This window comes from Rana temporaria, chromosome 2 (assembly GCF_905171775.1).
Source record: "Rana temporaria chromosome 2, aRanTem1.1, whole genome shotgun sequence".
NCBI classification, from domain to species: Eukaryota; Metazoa; Chordata; class Amphibia; order Anura; family Ranidae; genus Rana; species Rana temporaria.
The window spans coordinates 25,230,483-25,252,058 of NC_053490.1; the positions used below are offsets into that span (position 1 = coordinate 25,230,483).

Below are 21,576 nucleotides of genomic sequence, written 5' to 3' on the forward strand. Positions count from 1 at the left end.
TATAAACCGCCTTCCCCACTCAGTTGGAATTGGGTTAGGCCCCTTTCACATGTACGGATCCCGCGAGGATCCGTACATGTGTATCCGCTTGATCAGTGGGAATCGCTCCGTGGATCCCCTCTGAGCCAGCACACTGTGCAGGGACTGCCCTGTCAGATCTCCGCTCTCCCCTATGGGGGGGGGGTCGGATGAACAAGGACCGTCTGTCCATGTTCACCCGATCCGCTCTGCAGACGGATGGAAAAATAGGATTTTCCTCCGTCTGCAGAATCGGGGGATTGCGGACACTGATGAGATCGGGTGTCAGAGAATGTTCATCCGCTGACACCCGCGATCTCATAGGGATCAATGTATGTCCCTTTTTCATCCGTAAACGGATGGATGAAAAAGCAGACATACAGGCCCGGATTCAGAGACGAGTAATGACGGCGTATCTCCTGATACGCCGTCGTATCTATGCGACTGATTCGTAGAATCAGTTATGCATAGATTTCCCTAAGATCCGACAGGTGTAAGTCTCTTACACCGTCGTATCTTAGTTGCATATTTACGCTGGCCGCTAGGTGGCGCTTCCGTAGATTTACGCGAGGAATATGCAAATTAGGTAGATACGCTGATTCAGAAACGTACGTCCGCCCGGCGCATTTTTTTACGTCGTTTACGTAAGGCTTTTTCCGGCATAAAGTTACCTCTCATAAAGCAGGGGTAAGTCATGTTAAGTATGGACGTCGGAAACGACCAAACAGCGTCGTATTTTACGTCGTTTACGTAAGTCGTTCGTGAATAGGGCTGTACGTAAGTTACGTTCACGTCGAAAGCATTGACAGTTTGCGGCGTAATTTGGAGCATGCGCACTTGGAAACGTTCACGGACGGCGCATGCGCCGTTCGTAAAAACCGTCAAATACGTGGGGTCACGTAATTTAAATAAAACACGCCTACATCATCCACATTTGAATTAGGCGCGCTTACACCAGACCAGATACGCTACGCCGCCTTAACTTAGGGCGCAAGTTCTTTCTGAATACCAAACTTGCGCCCTAATTTACGGTGGCGTAACGTATCTTAGATACGTTACGCCCGCCGATAGATACACAATTGTATCTGAATCCAGGCCACGGTCCGCAGGGGCCTAATATGTTATGTAATGTTTATTCTGCTTCAGTGGAGGACAGGTCCACTCTTTCTAAAATACATCTTTTTCCTGCCATCAACAGATACCAGTGTCAGAAATGCAGCGACACATATCAGAATGCCACCCAGCGATACAGACTATGTGTGAAAGTGTCCGAGGACCAGAAGCTTCATATTATCACTGTGTTTGGAAGCAGCGTGGAGAAGATCTTTGGAAGCAGCGCCAATTCCTTGCACAGGTAATTCAGTGCTATTGGGCATCTTCACCCTCAGGCTTTAATATCCAAGAAACAGGGCATCAAGCACTCACGGGTGCAAGTGAACCCTATCAAACAAAATCCACATAAATTAGAAAGCAATCCTTAACCACTTAAGGACCGGACCAATATGCTGCTAAATGACCCAAGGGGATTTTACAATTCGGCACTGCGTCGCTTTAACAGACAATTGCGCGGTCGTGCGACGTGGCTCCCAAACAAAATTTGCGTCCTTTTCTTCCCACAAATAGAGCTTTCTTTTGGTGGTATTTGATCGCCTCTGCGATTTTTATTTTTTGCGCTATATACAAAAATAGAGCGACATTTTTGAAAAAAAAACAATATTTTTTACTTTTTGTTATAAGAAGAATCAAATAAACTAAATTTTAGTGAAACATTTAGGCCAAAATGTATTCAGCCACATGTCTTTAGTAAAAAAAAATCGCAATAAAAAAAAAAAAATAGCTACCTAGCGGGAACAGCGACACTAATACAGCGATCAGAAAAATGATCGCTTAGTGACACTGGCAATAGGGAGTGAAAGGGTTAACTAGGGCGGTGATCAAGGGGTTAAAACTTTATTAGGGGGGGTACGGGGGCTACCTTGAACCTAACACTAACTGCCTGTCACACTGACACTAAATGCAGTGATCAGTACATATATGATCACTGCATTCAGTGACACTGTGGGGGGGGGGGGTGATCGGGGGGGGGTAATGTGCCTGTGTGTAGTGTGCGTTAGTGTAGTGTTGGTGCGACTTACTGTGTGATGTGATCTGAGATCACATAACTTCCTCCTCCTGTGTTTACACAGGAGGAGGAAGTGACACGCAGGGGGAGCGCGCGGATTGGCTGAGAGCGATCCGGAGGGGGCTGACAAAAACAAACAGCCGCCCCCCTCATCCCGGATCGCTCGGACAGCCACGGGGACCGCCGCAGGTACCGGGAGGGGGGGTCCTGATCGGACCCCCGAACCACGTCTAGGCAGGCACGTAGATGTGCCTGTCCGTGCCATTTTGCCGACGTAAATGTACATGCGGCGGTCCGGAAGTGGTTAAGAAGCTGCTAAAAAATTTCGTACACGCAGATCATGTAAGACAATACATAATATCAAGACAAGCAGCGCTCATACACTAACAAAATAATAGTATATACTATATACCGTGTTTCCCTGAAAATAAGCCCGGGTCTTCTATTGTCTGTAGTCCAATATTGAATTAAAGGAAAAGCCTCATTGGCTGCCATGGGCATCACAGACCGTTTTTCTATCGGGCTCATTTACACGTGCTTTGACTTTAATGCACATTATAGTGCTTACCGCTTCAACATGTGTTCTTGATGCTTGGTGATGATTCGTTAATGCTTTTTTGAAGCTTAAATGAAGCTTGTCAAATGTCCAGTGTGTGTTGATTTTCTATTTGTTTTAATGGGGTCCAGTAGAACCCTGCTCAGTAGTACCTCCACTCAGCAGATCCCCAGCTCAGTAGTACCCCTGCTCAGCAAGTCCCCAGATTATTAGTGCCCTCGTTCAACAGATCCCCTGCTCTGTTCAGTGGTACCACCAGCTCTGCTGATCCCCCGCTTAGTAGTACCACCATCTTTGCTGATTCCCCCACATAGTAGTAACCCCCAGCTCTGCTGATCATCTGGTTCACTGATCCTCCTCTCTTTCCGGTCCTCGCTATTTTGTTCCCACAATGCTCACCACGTCTGACATCTGCTAGTTTCTCCTACTCCGGTCCCCCAGCTCTGCTGATGTCCCACTTCGTAGTACCACCAGCTTTGCTGATCAGCTGGTTTTCTAACCCTCCCCTCTTTCTGGTCTGCCACTCCGTCCTCTCTCTTTCATGTCCGTCCTCACCTTCTGCTAAAGCGTTGCCATGTTGCACACTACGAGTGCCGTCTGCTAGTTGCTTCACTCCAGTCCAGACCCCACTCACCTTCCTACTGCTCCACACTGCACACCAGATGTGATGTCTGCACCAGACACTCCCAGAATATGTACACATGATGACGTCTTTCCAGTTCGCCTGTTGGTTTCCCAGTGCATCCTGGGATATCTCATACCTGCAATTCCTCCAAAACAATGAAGCTAAAAGCTGAATAAAAGGCCCTTGAAAGCTTTAGGTGCTGTAAGCGCGCATTGTCATAGACTTCTATGGAGGCTTTAGAGACCTTTTTAACCTCTTCCCTACCAAGTCATAGTAAAATGACTTCGGCGGGAACCTCTCGTCTTTCAGACTGGACATCATATGACGTCCTTGCTTTTCCGGCCGCTAGGGGGCGCGCGCGCCCCTGCCACATTGCTCGGGACCCGGTGAGCGTGCACGGCGGGACCATGGATCTGTGTGTGTAAACACACCGATCCATGTCCTTTCAGTGGTGAGGAGACTGATGTGTGTTACCAGTACAGAGGAACACTTATTGATCTCCTCCCCTTGTGAGTCCCCCTTCCCCTACAGTTAGAACACACTTTAGGGAACATATTTAACCCCTTCAGCGCCCCCTAGTGTTAACCCCTTCCCTGCCAGTCACATTTACACAGTAATCAGTGCAGTTTTATAGCACTAATCGCTGTATAAATGTGAATGGTCCCAAAAATGTGTCAAAAGTGTCCGATATGTCCGCCGCAATGTCACGGTCACAATAAAAATCACAGATCGCCGCCATTACTAGTAAAAAAATAAAAATGCCATAATTCTATTCCCTATTTTGTAGACGCTAGAACTTTTGCGCAAACCGATCAAATACGCTTATTGCGTTTTTTGTTTTTTTTCCCAAAAAATATGTAGACGAATACGTATCGGTCTAAACTGAGGAAAAAAAAGTAAAAAAAAAAAAAAAATTATGATATTTATTAAATCAAAAAGTAAAAGATATTGGGGCTGATTTACCAAGCTTTACTCCATGACTCATGGAGTAAAAGCAGGAGTAGCAGCCGTTTTGCCATTTACTAAAGAAATACGCTGCTAGTGCAGTGTATTTCCCTAGTTACTAATGTGCTCCGTGCGCCCAGGAGAGGGTGCATTGTGCACCAGTACAGACCTGGCGCACGGCACATTAAACTGTAAATTGCGGGGGTTTGGGCGGGAGTTTATTAGGGGGGGAGGTGGGGGGATGCAGGGGAAGTGAAGTGACATGTGTTTTGAAGTGTTTGGCGGGCCGAATTGAAAGGGAAAGTGTTTTTTGAAAACAGATCCCCGTACGCTTGCACAGTGCGCCTGAACCTCGGGAGGTTCATTTGCATACTGGGCATGCGCAGAGAGAAAAGTCAGGGATTCCCGTGCGCCTTGTCAGTACGCCGTGAAAATCTTGGTAAATACCAAGCGGCGTACCCGTGAATGCGCTGCGTGACGCGGCGCACGGGAATCTCCGAGCTGTTTTCAGCCCTGAAGGGGAACTCCGCGCCAAATTTCAAACTTGAAATCGGCGCGGGTCCCCCTCCAGGGCTACATTAGGCTCTTAGGCTTGGTCCGGAACGTGAGGGGTTAAACCCGCGCCGATTCGGCGCGGGGGTCCCCCCCCAGATCCAAACCAAGCCCTCATCCCAAGCATGCAGTCTGGCCCGGACAGGAATGGGGGCGGGGACGAGCGAGCGCCCCCCCCCCCTCCTGAGCCGTACCAGACCGCATGCCCTCAACATGGGGGAGTGTGTGCTGTGGGGGAGGGGGGCACTGCCCCCCCACCCCACAGCACTCTTGCCCCCATGTCGATAGGGACAAGAGCCTCTTCCCGACAACCCTTGCCATTGGTTGTCGGGGTATGCGGGCGGGGCTAATCGGAATCTGCGAGCTCCCTTTAATAAGGGGGCCCCCAGATGCCGGACCCCCACCCTATGTGAATGAGTATGGGGTACATCGTACCTCTACCCATTCACATGGGGGAAATGTAAAGTAAAATAAAACACCACACACAATAAAATATTTTATTAATCAGCTCCGGAGCCCCCCCTTTCTTCTTTAGCTCTCTTAGAAGGGGGGGTTTCTTCTCTCCCGATCTTCTGCCGGGACCCTGGGCTTCGGTGATTTCTGCCGGGGGAGGGCGCCATCCCTCGGTCCTCTCCGGAGCCTTCCGCCGGATGCCCCCACCCCATTTAAGCTCTTTTTCATTAGGGAGGGGCATCCGGACTTCGGGGTCTTCTGCCGGGGGATGGCGCCTATCCCCCGGTCTTTCCGGTGCCTTCCGCCAGGGTTCCGGTCTTCCTGGTCTTCTGCCGGGGGTGCGCCAACTCCCAGGTCTTTTCTCTGCTCCCTCTTCTGCCTGGCTCCCCCGCGGAGCCAGGGCTTTCTTCCGTCTTCTTTCTTCTCTCTTCCTTCTTCTGCCTGTCTCCTCCGGGAGCACAGGGCTTGTCTGCGCTGTCCTCTCCCTTCTCTTCCATTGGATGTTGACACGACGAGGTTCCGCTGACATGGCGGGCATGGACTTATATAGGGCAATGCCACCATGTGACCTCAACCCATGTGACATCACATTCCCTGGGCATGATGGGAATGTGATGTCACATGGGTTGAGGTCACATGGTGGCATTGCCCTATATAAGTCCATGCCCACTGCTCAGACGGCATTCCAGCGCCGGACCTCGTCGTGTCAACATCGAATGGAAGAGAAGGGAGAAGACAGCGGAGACAAGCCCTGTGCTCCGCGGAGGAGACAGGCAGAAGCGGAAGGCATCGCAGAAGCCCGGAGAGTGGCGCCCTCCGGCGGAAGACACCGTACAAGCCCGGGACCCTCCCCCAAAGGCAGGAGCCTCCCTGGTGAAGGGGGTCCCGGTGAATTACGTCGCTGAAGACGGGGGTGGGGTGCCAGTGCACCCCCCCCCCCAGAAACCGTCGTGGAAGCCCGGGACCCTCCCCCAAAGGCAGGGGCCTCCCTGGTGAAGGGGGTCCCGGTGAATTACGTCGCTGAAGACGGGGGTGGGGTGCCAGTGCACCCCCCCCCGCAGAAAACCGTCGTGGAAGCCCGGGACCCTCCCCCAAAGGCAGGAGCCTCCCTGGTGAAGGGGGTCCCGGTGAATTACGTCGCTGAAGACGGGGGTGGGGTGCCAGTGCACCCCCCCCCGCAGAAACCGTCGTGGAAGCCCGGGACCCTCCCCCAAAGGCAGGAGCCTCCCTGGTGAAGGGGGTCCCGGTGAATTACGTCGCTGAAGACGGGGGTGGGGTGCCAGTGCACCCCCCCCCGCAGAAACCGTCGTGGAAGCCCGGGACCCTCCCCCCAAAGGCAGGAGCCTCCCTGGTGAAGGGGGTCCCGGTGAATTACGTCGCTGAAGACGGGGGTGGGGTGCCAGTGCACCCCCCCCCCGCAGAAACCGTCGTAGTAGCCCGGGACCCTCCCCCAAAGGCAGGAGCCTCACTGGTGAAGGGGGTTCCGGCAGAAGATGGCGAAGCCCGGGGCCTAATGGGGTGGTGGTGGGGGGCCCCGGCAGAAGACCCCCGGCTGACTAATAAATTAATTTATTCATGTGTGGTGTATTATTTTTTTCCATTTTTTTCCCCAGGTGAATGGGTAGGGGTACAATGTACCCCCATACTCATTCACATAGGGTGGGGGGCCGGAATCTGGGGACCCCTTTATTAAAGGGGTCTCTCAGATTCTGATAAGCCCTCCGCCCGCATACCCCGACAACCAACGGCCAGGGTTGTCGGGAAGAGGCTCTTGTCCCTATCGACATGGGGACAAGAGTGCTTTGGGTTGGGGGGGGCAGTGCCCCCCTCCCCCACAGCACACACTCCCCCATGTTGAGGGCATGTGGTCTGGTATGGCTCAGGAGGGAGGGGGGCGCTCGCTCGTCCCCACCCCCATTCCTGTCTGACCAGACTGCGTGCCTGGGATAATGGCTTGGTTTGGATCTTGGGGGGGACCCCACGCTATTTTTTTTGCGCGGGTTTAACCCCTTATGTTCCAGACCAAGCCTAAGAGCCTGGTATGCACCTGGAGGGAACCCACCTTATTTTTTTTCCGGGGGTCTGGAGTTCCCCTTCATGAACAGCGATCTGTCATTTACACATGTCAGTCCCCCCCCCCCCCTACACTTAGAACACACCCCAGGAACATATTTAACCCCTCCCTCGCACCTAGTGTTAACCCCTTCCCTGCCAGTGGCATTTTTTGAGTAAGCAATGCATTTTTTACAGCACTGATCGCTAGAAAAATGCCAATGGTTCCAAAAAACTGTTCGATGTGTCCGCCATAATGTCGCAGTACCGATAAAAATCGCTGATCGCCCCAATAACTAGTTAAAACAACAACAAAAAAAAATTTGTAGACGCTATAACTTTTGCAAAAACCAAACACTAAACGCTATTTGCGATTTTTGGAACCAAAAAGATGTAGAATACGTATCGGCCTAAACTGAGGGTTTTTTTAGTTTTTTGAATATATATTTTTGGGGATATTTATTATAGCAAAAAGTAAAAATAATTTTTACATATGTGGGCGGGACTTACGCAAGTCCCGCCCACATATATAAACATCGTTCAAACCACACATGTGAGGTATTGACGCGTGCGTTAGAGCGAGAGCAATACTTTTACCACTAGACCTTCTTTGTAACTATAAACTGGTAACCTGAAAAAAAAAGAAAAAGGTCACCTATGGGGATATTCACGGAATTCATTTTGGCCCCATTGCAGGAGTGTTTCCAATAGTAAAGCGTGACATGTAAGGTATCTATTTACTCAGTGTAACATCATCTTTCACATTATCCCCAAAAATTGGGCTCACTTTTGTGTTTTGTTAATTTTTAACCACTTGAGCCCGGACCATATTTCTGGTCAATGACCGGGCAAGTTTTTGTGATTCGGCGCGGCGTCGCTTTAACTGACAATTGCGCAGTCGTGCGACGTGGCTCCCAAACAAAATTGGCAACCTTTTTTTTCACACAAATAGATTATTAAATGTGCGTGTTTACTTCTGTCTTTAACACCTCCCCTTCAGGCTGGAAAGCATCAGATCAGGGGAAACCAAAAAAAAAAAGCTCTCATTCCATTGCAGCTTGGTTCCTACATGTGTGATGAACTGAGCATGCTCAAACACTTAGAAAAAAATATCCTTTCTTTTTAAAAGGTGAAAAACACTCATTGGATGCTCATAGAGCGTGGTTTGGGTTAATTGCAGGTGTGCCCAATTACAAGCTCACCCAAACTAGAGACTGCAATTTGGTCATGTGATTTCAATTGCTTCATTACTAGCACTGTTATAAAAAGCTTGGATCGATCATTCCTCAGCTGCCCTCAGAAGGGGCAGGCTGGCAGAAATGCTGTTGCTAAACACAAATGTGGTTTGTTGCATGGGTTTTGTTTTATTTTGCCAATGGTTTTGGTTTATTTTTAAATGATGTTCACTTTGATGTATTTGTCTATGTGGCCTTATTTTCTGAAAAATGTGTAAAGCTATGGTTAATTAGAATTTTGAAATGTATTTTTGTTTGTTTGTCTTTTTTTGCTTTCCTTGTTTTGTTGACCAATAAAAATTACTTTAAAATTGTTAAGTTTGTCTTTTGTTACTTTTTCATGCTACATATGTTGACAGCTGCAGCTGAACTAGGTTAGGGCCTAACAAATTATGTGTGATTTTTGTCTAAGCTTCTTTCCTGGTGTGTAATCATGAAATGTTTGCCATGTTTATTCTCCCTGACTTTAAAGACAAAAACTGGTAAGTATTTTATTTATTCTGCAGTGGTCCTCAGCCCTCAAGTACCCCCGACAGGACATGTTTTGGGGATTTCTCTTATCAAGAATTGCTGTCCAGACTATTTTAAAGCACATGTGCAAGATGAAGGAAAACCTGCAAACATGGCCTGTGGGGGGGGGGGGGGTTTGCTATTGGTGGACAGGCTTGACGTGCTGATTTACAGCACTGTGCTTAAATCTAGCGCAAGGCAATCCTATTCAAATTGTGGGTGTTTGAGGGAAGCCAAGTGAGTGTTAGAACCCCTGCTTTGTGTTTTTTTATTTTTGTGTTGAGCTTTGTGTCCCTTTTCTTAAAATTGGCTTCACTTCCTGTCACACAGCTGAACAGGAAGTGAGGTTAAAACCCTACCAGTGTCATTTCTTGGGGACACCGGTCAATCTAACTAGTGTCCCCATTAAGCAAATTGCACTCCAGCACTGCTGTGTACACCCCAAATCATGGGTCTTCAAACTACGGCCCTCCAGTTGTTCAGGAACTACAATTCCCATCATGCCTAGTCATGTCTGTGAATGTCAGTGCATTACAAGGCCTCATGGGATGTGTAGTTCTACAACAGCTGGAGGGCCGTAGTTTGAGGATCCCTGCCCCAAATGATTATTTAGTTTGGGGTTTAGTAAAGGCAAAGCCACTCTGCAGTACAAGCATAGTTGCTGAAAATCAGAGAGGAAGCACTGATGGTTTTAACATCCAATCCTGTAGAAGCAAAGTTGTTTTGTTTTCTTCCTTGCTTTGCACTTGTAGGAGTGGATTTGCCTTTAGTAAATGGACCCCCAAAGTCCAAGATCCCTAATAATTTGGGGTGTACACAGCAAAATGCTAGAGTGCAATTTACATAATGGGAAACTATTTAGATTGATCTCTGTGTCCCCAAGAAAATATATTAGTAAGGTTTTACCCTCACTTCCTGTTTGGCTATGTGACAGGAAGTGAATGAATTAGAAAGGGTGAAGACACCTCACAAATGTTGTCACTATCAGGGGTGCAGACATCCCCAAAAAAATGAGCAGATAATACTTATTTGCAAATTAATAATTTTTTAGTTAACATTGGGTGGGGTGCTCTAACACACACATTCCTACATATTAGCAACGCTCTATCCTGGCCTATTGGCATGGTTATATTTTCTTAGGGCTCTCAATAAAACTCTATGAAATTTGTGCTTAAACTAGAACCAGGGGCGGACTGACAACTCATGGTGCCCCTGGGCAATAGAAGATTATGGGGCCCCTCTGGCTTACAGATGACCACCACGCCAGGAGGTAGTGCAGAGGCGGGCAGCTAAAATCTTGGGATATTCACATTAAAAGCATGTCATTTCGGACATATCAGGACAGATCTAAAACAAACACAGATTTTTACATACTGTCCCTGGTTTTACTGAGCCTGGCAACCCGGATGGGGCCCCCTAGTGGCATGGGGCCCTCGGGCAGTGCCCCGAGTGACTCAATGGTCAGTCCGCCCCTGACAAGAACTATAATCAACAAGTTTTATTTTCTTTCATTTTGGATAGAGTGGGGAGGGTTATAGGCCCTGTCAGTTTATTTTGTATTATCTGTGTCCAATTGGGGAGATTTGCCTTCACTTCCTGCCCCATAGCCAAACAGAAGTGAGAGAAAAACTATGCAAATTAACCACTTCCCGCCCAGGCCTATGGCCGATTTACGTCCGGGAAGTGGTTACACAATCCTGACAGGACGTCCTGCAGGATTTCATGCCGCACGCGCCTGTGGGGGCACGCAGCGCGGCGATCGGTGATGCGGGGGTGTCAGTCTGACACCCTGCATCTCCGATCTCGGTAAAGAGTCTCTCACGGAGACGGAGACTCTTTACCACGTGATCAGCGTGTCCAATCACGGCTGATCACGATGTAAACAGGAAGAGCCATCGATGGCTCTTCCTCACTCGCGTCTTACAGACGCGAGTATAGGAGAGCCGATCGGCGGCTCTCCTGACAGGGGGCGTTCGCGCTGATTGTTTATCAGCGCAGCCCCCCCTCGGATCACCGCACTGGACTACCAGGGATGCCCACCCTGGACCACCAGGGTGTGCAAAAACAAAAAAAATATAGAACAAAAAAACAAAAAGCATTAAAAAAATAATAAAAAAGATGCCAATCAGTGGCCCACAAATGGGCACTGACTGGGAAAATCAGTGCCACCCCACAGTGCCCATCCATGCACAGTGCCCACCTGTGCCACCCATAAGTATCCATCAGTGCCACCCATAAGTGCCGCCCATAAGTATCCATCAGTGCCACCCATAAGTGCCGCCCATCTGTGCCGCCCATGAGTGCCATCAGTGCCGCCTATGAGTGCCCATCAGTGCCGCATAGCAGCGCCGCCAATCAATGCCACCTCATCTGTGCCGTCAGTACTACCTCATCGATGTCCATCAGTGCCATTCATCGGGGCCCATCAGTGCCGCCATATCAGTGCCCGTAATTGAAAGAGAAAAGCTTATTACAAAAAAATTAACCTAAAAAAGAAAAAGGTTTTTTTTTGTTTCAAAATTTGCAGTCTTTTTTTAGTTGTTGCGCAAAAAAAAAAACGCAGAGGTGATCAAATAACAACAAAAGAAAGCTCTATTTGTGGGGAAAAAAGGACGCCAATTTTGTTTGGGTACAGTGTTGTATGACCGCGCAATTGCCATTCAAAGTGCGACAGTGTTGAAAGCTGAAAATTGGCTTGGGCGGGAAGGTGCGTAAGTGCCTGGTATGGAAGTGGTTAAGGGAATCCAGTGCCCCCCCAGAACTAGTGTGTGGGTCCCCTGAAAATTACTGGGCGGGGGTTATACAAAAACAGGGTGTGACCTTGACAGGAAGGGGTGGGTCATTTTTCTATTAGGAGGTGCAGATATGTAGTCAGGCCTAGGGCAGAACCAAACCTTAATATACTACTGCATATTAGGGCTTATTTAGACCGGAACCGATTTACAGCGTGTTTTTATATTGTGGGAGGAAACCCACGCAGGCACAGGGAGAACATGCAAACTCCATGCAGATGCTGTCACGGGCGGGATTCGAACCAACGACTCTTTTGCTGCTAGGTCAAAGTGCTATACACTACACCACTGTGGTGAACGAACATGATTGCAGCTGAAAGCATGAGATCTTTTTTTTTTTTTTGCAATACCATGCTTTCCAGCCTTATTGACCCCGCCTCTCTCCATAAAGAGGACCTGTCACACACTAGTCCTATTACAAGGGATGTTTACATTCCTTGTAATAGAAGAAAACTGATCATTTTTTTTTTTATTTTTTTATTTCAGTGTAAAACATTATAAAACTAAATAAAAATAAATAAGAAAACCCCAAAAAAAATTTTTAAAGCGCCCCGTCGCGACGAGCTCGCGCACAGAAGCAAACGCATACGCGAGTAGCGCCCGCATATGAAAACAGTATTCAAACCACACAAGTGAGGTATCGCCGCGATCGTTAGAGTGAGAGCAATAATTCTAGCCCTAGACCTACTCTGCAACTCAAAAAATGCAACCTGTAGAATTTTTTAAACGTCGCCTATCGAGTTTTTTAAAGGGTAAAAGTTTGACGCCATGCCACGAGCGGGCGCAATTTTTAAGCGTGACATGTTGGGTATCATTTTACTCGGCGTAACATTATCTTTCACAATATAGAAAAAAATTGGGCAAAATGTATTGTTGTCTTATTTTTAATTCAAAAAAGTGATTTTTATCCAAAAAAAGTGCGCTTGTAAGACCGCTGCGCAAATACGGTGTGACAAAAAGTATTGCAATGACTGCCATTTTATTCCCTAGGATGTCTGCTAAAAAAAAATATATAATGTTTGGGGGTTCTGATTAATTTTCTAGCCAAAAAATTGTGATTTTCACATGAAGGAGAGAAGTGCCAGAATTAACCCGGTGGGCAAGTGGTTAAAGTACTCATGGCTATAAAGAATAGAGTCATTGCTCATTAAAAAAAAAAAAAAAAAAAGGGGGTCCCTCCAAATTTAATTACCAGGCCCTTCAGGTCTGGAATGGATATTAAGGGGAACCCGCCGTAAAAACCCCAAAAAAAAAAGACGTGCGGTTCCCGGCAAATATCCATTCCAGACCCTTCAGGTCTGGTGTGGATTTTAAGGGGAACTCCACCCCCAAATTGAAAAAAAAAATGGCGTGGAGTCCCCCTAAAAATCCACACCAGACCCTTATCCGAGCACGTTGACCTGGCCGGCCGCAGAAAAGAGGGGGGGACAGAGTGCGGCCCCCCCCCTCTCCTGAACCGCACCAGGCCACATTCCCTCAACATGGGGAGGATGTCCCCATGTTGATGGGGACAAGGGTCTCATCCCCACAACCCTTGCCCGGTGGTTGTGGGGGTATGCGGGCGGGAGGTTTATCAGAATCTGGAAGACCCCTTTAACAAAGGGGACCCCCAGATCCTGACCCCCCCCCTGTGTGAAATGGTAATGGGGTTACATTGTACCTCTACCATTTCACCCCAAAAAAAATGTCAAAGTGATAAAAATGACAGTAGCCGGTTTTTGACAAATCTTTTAATAAAATCTTCTTTTCTTCTTTCCTTCGGGGTTCTTCCGCTGCTTCTTTCTTCTCGTCCACATCTTGCCCGACGTCTTCTTCTATCTTCTCCGTCCGTCCTTCCGCCTTCTGGTCCCGCATCTTGCCCGTTGTCTTCTCCGTCCGCCTCCTCGTCCGCATCTTGGGTCTTCTGCGGTCTTCTTCTCGGTCCGCCGCCTTCTCGTCCCCTGCGTTTGAATTGTAATTGGCCGCCGTTTTCCCGCTCCTGGGACCCGCCCCCCCTCTGACGCCACAAGTAAACTCCTTAGAAGGTCATGTGCGTCAGAGGGGGGCGGGGTCGCAGAGCGTCACACAGCGGGGGAATTCAATTTCAATCGCGCCGCCCGGAGAAGAAGTTCCCGCCGTGTCACACTCATGTGACCCCGCCCCCCTCTGACGCACATGACCTTCTAAGGAGTTTACTTGTGGCGTCAGAGGGGGGCGGGGTCACATGAGTGTGACACGGCGTGAACTTCTTCTCCGGGCGGCGCGATTGAAATTGAATTCCCCCGCTGTGTGACGCTCTGCGACCCCGCCCCCCTCTGACGCACATGACCTTCTAAGGAGTTTACTTGTGGCGTCAGAGGGGGGCGGGTCCCAGGAGCGGGGAAAACGGCGGCCAATTACAATTCAAACGCAGGGGACGAGAAGGCGGCGGACCGAGAAGAAGACCGCAGAAGACCCAAGATCGGACGAGGAGGCGGACGGAGAGACAACGGGCAAGATGCGGGACCAGAAGGCGGAAGGACGGACGGAGAAGATAGAAGAAGACGTCGGGCAAGATGTGGACGAGAAGAAAGAAGCAGCGGAAGAACCCCGAAGGAAAGAAGAAAAGAAGATTTTATTAAAAGATTTGTCAAAAACCGGCTACTGTCATTTTTATCACTTTGACATTTTTTTTGGGGTGAAATGGTAGAGGTACAATGTACCCATTACCATTTCACACAGGGGGGGGGTCAGGATCTGGGGGTCCCCTTTGTTAAAGGGGTCTTCCAGATTCTGATAAACCTCCGCCCGCATACCCCCACAACCACCGGGCAAGGGTTGTGGGATGAGACCCTTGTCCCCATCAACATGGGGACATCCTCCCCATGTTGAGGGCATGTGGCCTGGTGCGGTTCAGGAGAGGGGGGGGGGCCGCACTCTGTCCCCCCCTCTTTTCTGCGGCCGGCCAGGTCAACGTGCTCGGATAAGGGTCTGGTGTGGATTTTTAGGGGGACTCCACGCCATTTTTTTTTTCAATTTGGGGTGGAGTTCCCCTTAAAATCCACACCAGACCTGAAGGGTCTGGAATGGATATTTGCCGGGAACCGCACGTCTTTTTTTTTTTTGGTTTTTACGGCGGGGTCCCCTTAATATCCATTCCAGACCTGAAGGGCCTGGTAATTTAATTTGGGGGGACCCCTACACATTTTTTTGTTTGTTTTATGAATGAATCCCTTTAGAATTGTCAGAGCCGACAATTCATTATAGCCGCGTGTGAAATTTTAAATGACTTTTTTCCTTCAGAATGTCACTTTGTGCAGGGGGAGTTCTAAGTGCGGGAAAAATGCGCTATTTCACATGCTGACATTACACCCCCCCTAGGTACGAAATTTAAAGGAATATTTCACTTTTATTGTTTCACTTTAAGAATTATTAATTTCACTGCTCCCGAAAAAACGGCCGTTTTAAAAAATAAAAAAAGCATTGATACATGTTCCCTGGGGCAGGACTGAGGTCCCCAAACACTTTTTAGGACTAAACTTGCAGATTAGCCTTTAAAATGAACACTTTTGATTTCTCCCATAGACTTCTATAGGGAGTTCGGCGCGGCTTTACATATTAGTTTCAATGCGCCGGCTGCTACGCTGGTTCATGCGCCTGATTAAGCCTCCACCCGGAGTACTAATTAATGCATGAACCAGCGCAGCGCACATAGCTTAGTAAATCAGGCCCATTGTGTGTTTTTTTTTTTCAAATTGACGCTCTTTTGTTTATAGTGCAAAAAAATAAAAACCCACAGAGGTGATCAAATACCACCAAAAAGAAAGCTCTATTTGTGGGGAAAAAAGGGCGTCAATTTTGTTTGGAAGCCACGTCGCATGACCGCGCAATTGTCATTCAAAGTGCGACAGCGCTGAAAACGAAAAATTGGTCTGGGCAGGAAGGGGGTGAAAATGCCCTGTATTGAAGTGGTTAAAGCACCAAGAGAATGACATGGGGGTATAATTTTCGAAGCAAAGCAAACGCAATGTGCGAACAGGACCGTATGGTAACCATTTTATTTGATTGATTTGATTAGCATTCAGAGTGCCGGGCCAGAGACAAATGATTTCCTGGTCGGCAAGTGGAATACTGGGGTTATGGCTGCAGCAATATGTCATTACCCCGGTATTTGTCTTTTTTTTTTCAGCAGGCGATTCTTTACAAGATAAATTCTTTTGCCACTGGGTAACTTTATAGAAGCGGCATTAGGGGTGCCTCCCACCAGTTTCTGGGCTTACCTGACCGATCAGTGCGATTAGCGTCGCTGGTGGCTTGCTTTAGAGATGCGTGAAGGCAAGATGGCTTCCGCTTATCTCTATGGCCTTGGAGGACCGGAGCGACATCATGGCGTTACTTACAGTTCCTTCGTCATGTAAACAAGGCTTTTATTTATATATATATATATATTTAATATATAAATCAAAGGATCAAAAACTTTGAAAAATTTTGATACTTCGCTTTTAAAGGTAGTGGAGAGATTTGGGGGTCTTATAGATATATACCTGCCATGCTGTTTTTCTATCGCAAGGGATAGTTACATTTCTTGCAATGGCAAAAAAGTGATAAAAAAAAACTGTAAAGGGACAGTGTAAAAAAAAAAAAAAGATTTATACATGTATGAGCGACGTGTCAGAATTGGCCCGGTTAGCAAAGTTCTTTGGGGTTTATTACTTTTGTACTTTTTTTTTTTTTTCTATAAGGCATTTGCAGGAGTCCAACCAACCTTCATGTGATATAGAATGGGACAAGGCTCAGCAATTGTTGTATCAGGCAGCAGAGGATTGTCTCATTGGCAGAAGCTTCATATTTGCTGTGAAGGTAAATAGAGACATTTGATGTGCGCTTTTTTTGCATATAAGAGACGCTTGTATTCTTTTGTGTTGCTAGTGTTAGTTATGGAAGGAAGAAGGAAAAATGGTTGGTCAATGAGAGAAACCCAATCATATTCTCTTTCTGGGAAACCATTTTTGGGCTAAGTTTCTATTTTTTTTAAAGATGCAGTGGTAAGAGCCCCATCACTTTGTACTGGTGTCAAGGCTACAGGGTACCCGTCCTCATCGAATTGCACAAACTGAAAGTGAAAAAAGCTGCACCACCTCCAGATCCTTTCTTTTTTCAATAAACATGATTCCATAGAGAACCGTGCATCACAAACAACATCATCCACCTGGCTCTGCTCCTCCATTGTGTTTCATCCCAGGAGAGGTTTATGGTCCACCTGGCCCTGCTCCTCCACCAGTATATTTTACCCCAAGAGAAGCTTAACTTTCACCAGGCCCTGCTCCTCCTCCACCAGGAGAAGCTTAACTTTCGCCAGGCCCTGCTCCTCCTCCACCAGGAGAAGCTTAACTTTCACCCGGCCCTGCTCCTCTTCCACCAGCATAAGCTTAACTTTCGTCAGGCCCTGCTCCTCCTCCACCAGGAGAAGCTTAACTTTCACGAGGCCCTGCTCCTCCTCCACCAGGATAAGCTTAACTTTCACCAGGCCCTGCTCCTCCTCCACCAGGATAAGCTTAACTTTCACCAGGCCCTGCTCCTTCTCCACCAGGAGAAGCTTAACTTTTACCAGGCCCTGCTCCTCCTCCACCAGGAGAAGCTTAACTTTCACCAGGCCCTGCTCCTCCTCCACCAAGGAGAAGCTTAACTTTCAACCCCGGCCCGGCTCCTTCTCCACCAGTATATTTTACCTCAGGAGAGGCTTAACTTTCACCCAACCCTGCTCCTCCTCCACCAGGAGAAGCTTAACTTTCGTCAGGCCCTGCTCCTCCTCCACTAGGAGAAGCTTAACTTTCGTCAGGCCCTGCTCCTCCTCCACTAGGAGAAGCTTAACTTTCACCCGGCCCTGCTCCTCCTCCACCAGGAGAAGCTTAACTTTCACCAGGCCCTGCTCCTCCTCCACCAGGAGAAGCTTAACTTTCACCAGGCCCTGCTCCTCCTCCACCAGGAGAAGCTTAACTTTCACCCGGCCCGGCTCCTTCTCCACCAGTATATTTTACCTCAGGAGAGGCTTAACTTTCACCCAACCCTGCTCCTCCTCCACCAGGAGAAGCTTAACTTTCACCAGGCCCTGCTCCTCCTCCACCAGGATAAGCTTAACTTTCACCCGGCCCTGCTCCTCCTCCACCAGGATAAGCTTAACTTTCACCCGGCCCTGCTCCTCCTCCACCAGGGGAAGCTTAACTTTCACCAGGCCCTGCTCCTCCTCCACCAGGAGAAGCTTAACTTTCACCTGGCCCTGCTCCTCCTCTACCAGGAGAAGCTTAACTTTCACCCGGCCCTGCTCCTCCACCAGTATATTTTACCCCAGGAGAAGCTTGACTTTCACCCGGCCCTGCTCCTCCTCCACCAGGAGAAGCTTAACTTTCACCCGGCCCTGCTCCTCCTCCACCAGGAGAAGCTTAACTTTCACCAGGCCCTGCTCCTCCTCCACCAGTATATTTTACCCCAGGAGAAGCCTAACTTTCATCTCCGCACTTCTACACTGTTATGAAGCGCCTGAATCACCATGAAAGGCAACTAGCTTGTTCAAACATGGCTTTGCTATTTCCTAGATACCAATGTGTGCAGAGTGGGGAAGGGGTTAGCACCTCTGTCTCCATGTAGACAAAATGTCATCTTGCTTCCTGTCTTGGTGACACGAGGGAGGGGGATTCTAATCAATGACAACACAGCAAAAACAATAATAATAACACCCCTTCCTATATCCAAAAAGATCATTTATTGTTTTGGCTAGAGTTCTATTTTCATTATGCATTTGTGTTCCATAACAGGTTCCAGATGATCTGCACAGGGACGGATCGGGTAACTCGTCACAACTTGTCGCATGCCAGATAATTCCTATAAACGATGACCATGCCGTCAGCATCCTTAACCGCTACCATCGTCTGGTGGAGTTCATATCCAGCAACAGCATGATAAACACCAGACACGAGCTCTCTGCGCAGTCCACTCACAGAGGCTTCTGGGATTTGACAGACTCTGAGAGCAGCCATAGTCTTCATCAAAGTGCGAACCAGTTTGCAGATTACTGGCAGCAGTCCCTCGGCCTAGCCTCCTCACCCACACTGAACACATCAGCAGAAACTCCATCCTGCAGTCCCAGCCAAAGTCAGGCAAACAAGGGAAAGTCTTGTGAGGGGGAACGTAAATTCAAGGAAGGCGTCGTCCTTGGCCAGGGAAATGTAAAACCTACAGATCATAAAGTCATTGTTAAAGATCACCTCGGCATTCCAAACAGCAGTCCTCTGAGGGTTAAAAGTCCTTTAGCGAATATAGTTGATACATGTGTCTACAATCAGTGCCCATCACCCGCAAACCGCCTATCCTCGCGGGTGAGCTGCCAGCATCACCGCCATCTCCAAAATGTTTGTAATTCAAACAGTTACGGGTGCCAAGACTGTTCAGCCTGGCCTGAAGGCGTTTTCCTTCCAAAAGACGCACACAGCTGAAAGCCATCAAGACAAAAATGGAACTTGGGATGAATTCCCGTTCTCTGAAAGCCTCAGCGAGTTTATAGCAAGACTGGAGAACTCTGAAGAAGAAAGATTTAACTTTAGCATCACAGAGAATAATTTTCGAGCCGGCAACAAAAAGGAAGAGTTTTATGAAGGCCATTCCAAAACTGCTCATGACCTCATTGAAACACCAGGTGCCTTGTCGGCACCATCCAGTAAGAAAATCAAAACGCCTACAAAGACCCGAGCACCACACTGCTTGGGGGACTCCGGATCTAACACCATTGCATCAAGAGAGCCTTCTGAAATTATTCAAAGGGACGATCCTAAAGAGGCCTTGGCCAGTTCTGCTTCAGAAAGCCTTCAAGGACTTTTACAGAACCATTTTATACCTGACTTCTCGTCAGAAGACTCAGTTGTTAGTATAGCCAGTTCCGTGATCTCTCACCACGACACTTTTTTACCGATGAATGAAAGCGCACCTTATATAGTTACAGAAAGTAAAAGAAACTTTGAAATAAACACTATCAATAAGAATATAACCAAGTATATCCTTTCTGTAGGGCATTATAGCTCTTCTCATCCTAAAGAGACGGGAGATGTAGATCATGAGAGCAGATTGGATCTTGATCTTTTAAGGTCTGACAACCTGGAATCAACTAACGCAAGTCCCGGAAGCTACAACGCTTCTGCCGATCTCTTCGATGACGTGGAAGAAATCTCAGGAGAAACACTACAGTCAAAACATCCAAGATCCCTCAAAAGAAGACATGCAAAGGAGGTTAGAAGCTTAAAGACTCCTCCTTCATGGGAATCGCCATGTACAGATGTCATAGTTCGAAGAAATTCCCAATTCCAGGCCAGTTATTTGCAGGAAGTTCATGAAACTGGCACCATACAGGATCTGCTGTCATGCTTGCAGTCCACTCCAATGCTAAGACCACTTTCAGAGTCCACTTTTCCTACTGGAGATGGTTGTATCCTCAGTGACCCCAGAGCACCGGTTCTTTCCAGGAGATCACGTAATTCTCTTACAAATTTTCTGCTGAAGAAAATGAAACAGTCGCTGTCAAGAACCAGGTCAAACGTGTATTGCATGACTTCTGATAATTTACGTCTCTGCTCCCCGGTCTTCCCTTCGTTTTCAGAGATGTCAAGGTGCCAAGTCTTACAGAGGAGAAGGACGCTGGTCATTAAATCAGGAAAAAAGAAACTGATATGGGAGACAAAGAGAACTGCAATATCCGAGGATTTATTGGCGTGGCTAATGAGGATGGAGGAGACGGAAGCATTGTGATCAGTCAGGAAATGGAGCGGCCCGAAATTGATATAGTGCAAGATGGAGTAACCACACCTCCATTGATGTCCCCCTTGCATAGGTTTATTGTAGAGAACCCCCTTCCTAGGAATGGTCCTCCAGAACTTTTCAATGAAAAGTCAAATGTTTCCAAAGAAAATGACACTCTTCAGAGACGACTGTTTTGATAGGGGGAGATGCATTGTTTTTTGTTAAACTATACTATTTATTAAATAATTAAAGCCGAGTTATTTTAATTATTTATTTTTTGAAGGAAAAGTCAAGTTTTCAATTCCATGGGGTGCACTTACTTTTTCACATGTAAAACGTTTAATTGAAGCGCCACATCACTCTAAGAGGTCCAGATACAATTTTTTTTCCATTAATTGTTAGGGTACAATTCAAAAAGTATTCAATGCATTTCGGGGGTCTAAGTGCCCCCTTTATCAGGGTTTTCGGGTGTGAATTCAAAGCACAGGTCTAATAAGCAGTATGTTTGGGTTGCTGCAATTTCAACTCTTTTTCCATCAGACTACAAAACAAGGGAGACTGGGGATCCTCCCGAGCTGTGTAGAAGCTGCCTGCCCCGGGAACCAAATCACTTACACTAACAGTGATACCTTTAACATAACAATACCAGTTAAATAAAAAAAACTATGGGTCCAGCGCTATCTTTCCACTTTCCTTTCTTTTTTACATGACTGTGTGTGTGTGTGTGTGTGTGTGTGTGTGTGTGTGTGTGTGTGTATATGTGTATATATATATATATATATACATACACACACACACACACACACACAGTGGGGATTTTATGTTTGGGCACCCCAGTTAAAAATTTGTATTAATGTGCATAACGAAGCCAAGGAAAGATGGAAAAATCTCCAAAAGGCATCAAATTACAGATTAGACATTCTTATAATATGTCAAAAAAAGTTAGAGTTTTAGCTGGATTCAAATTGACCGCC

The 21,576-nt window shown here is 47.5% G+C and overlaps 1 protein-coding gene across 2 annotated transcripts in view; it reads left to right on the forward strand.

Annotated features, from left to right (window-relative positions):
* DDIAS (DNA damage induced apoptosis suppressor) overlaps positions 1-20,845 on the forward strand; it is a 34,923-nt gene extending 14,078 nt beyond the window's left edge. The window contains exons 3-5 of one of the 2 annotated variants that reach the window (XM_040339969.1): positions 1,214-1,372; positions 16,561-16,678; positions 18,631-20,845. In XM_040339969.1, coding sequence (XP_040195903.1) covers positions 1,214-1,372; positions 16,561-16,678; positions 18,631-19,308 — 955 coding nt within the window. In that variant the 3' untranslated portion in view covers positions 19,309-20,845. The remainder of the gene's footprint in view (positions 1-1,213; positions 1,373-16,560; positions 16,679-18,630) is intronic. The other variant, XM_040339970.1, reaches the window with a different exon arrangement.
* The last annotated feature ends 731 nt before the right edge of the window (positions 20,846-21,576 follow it).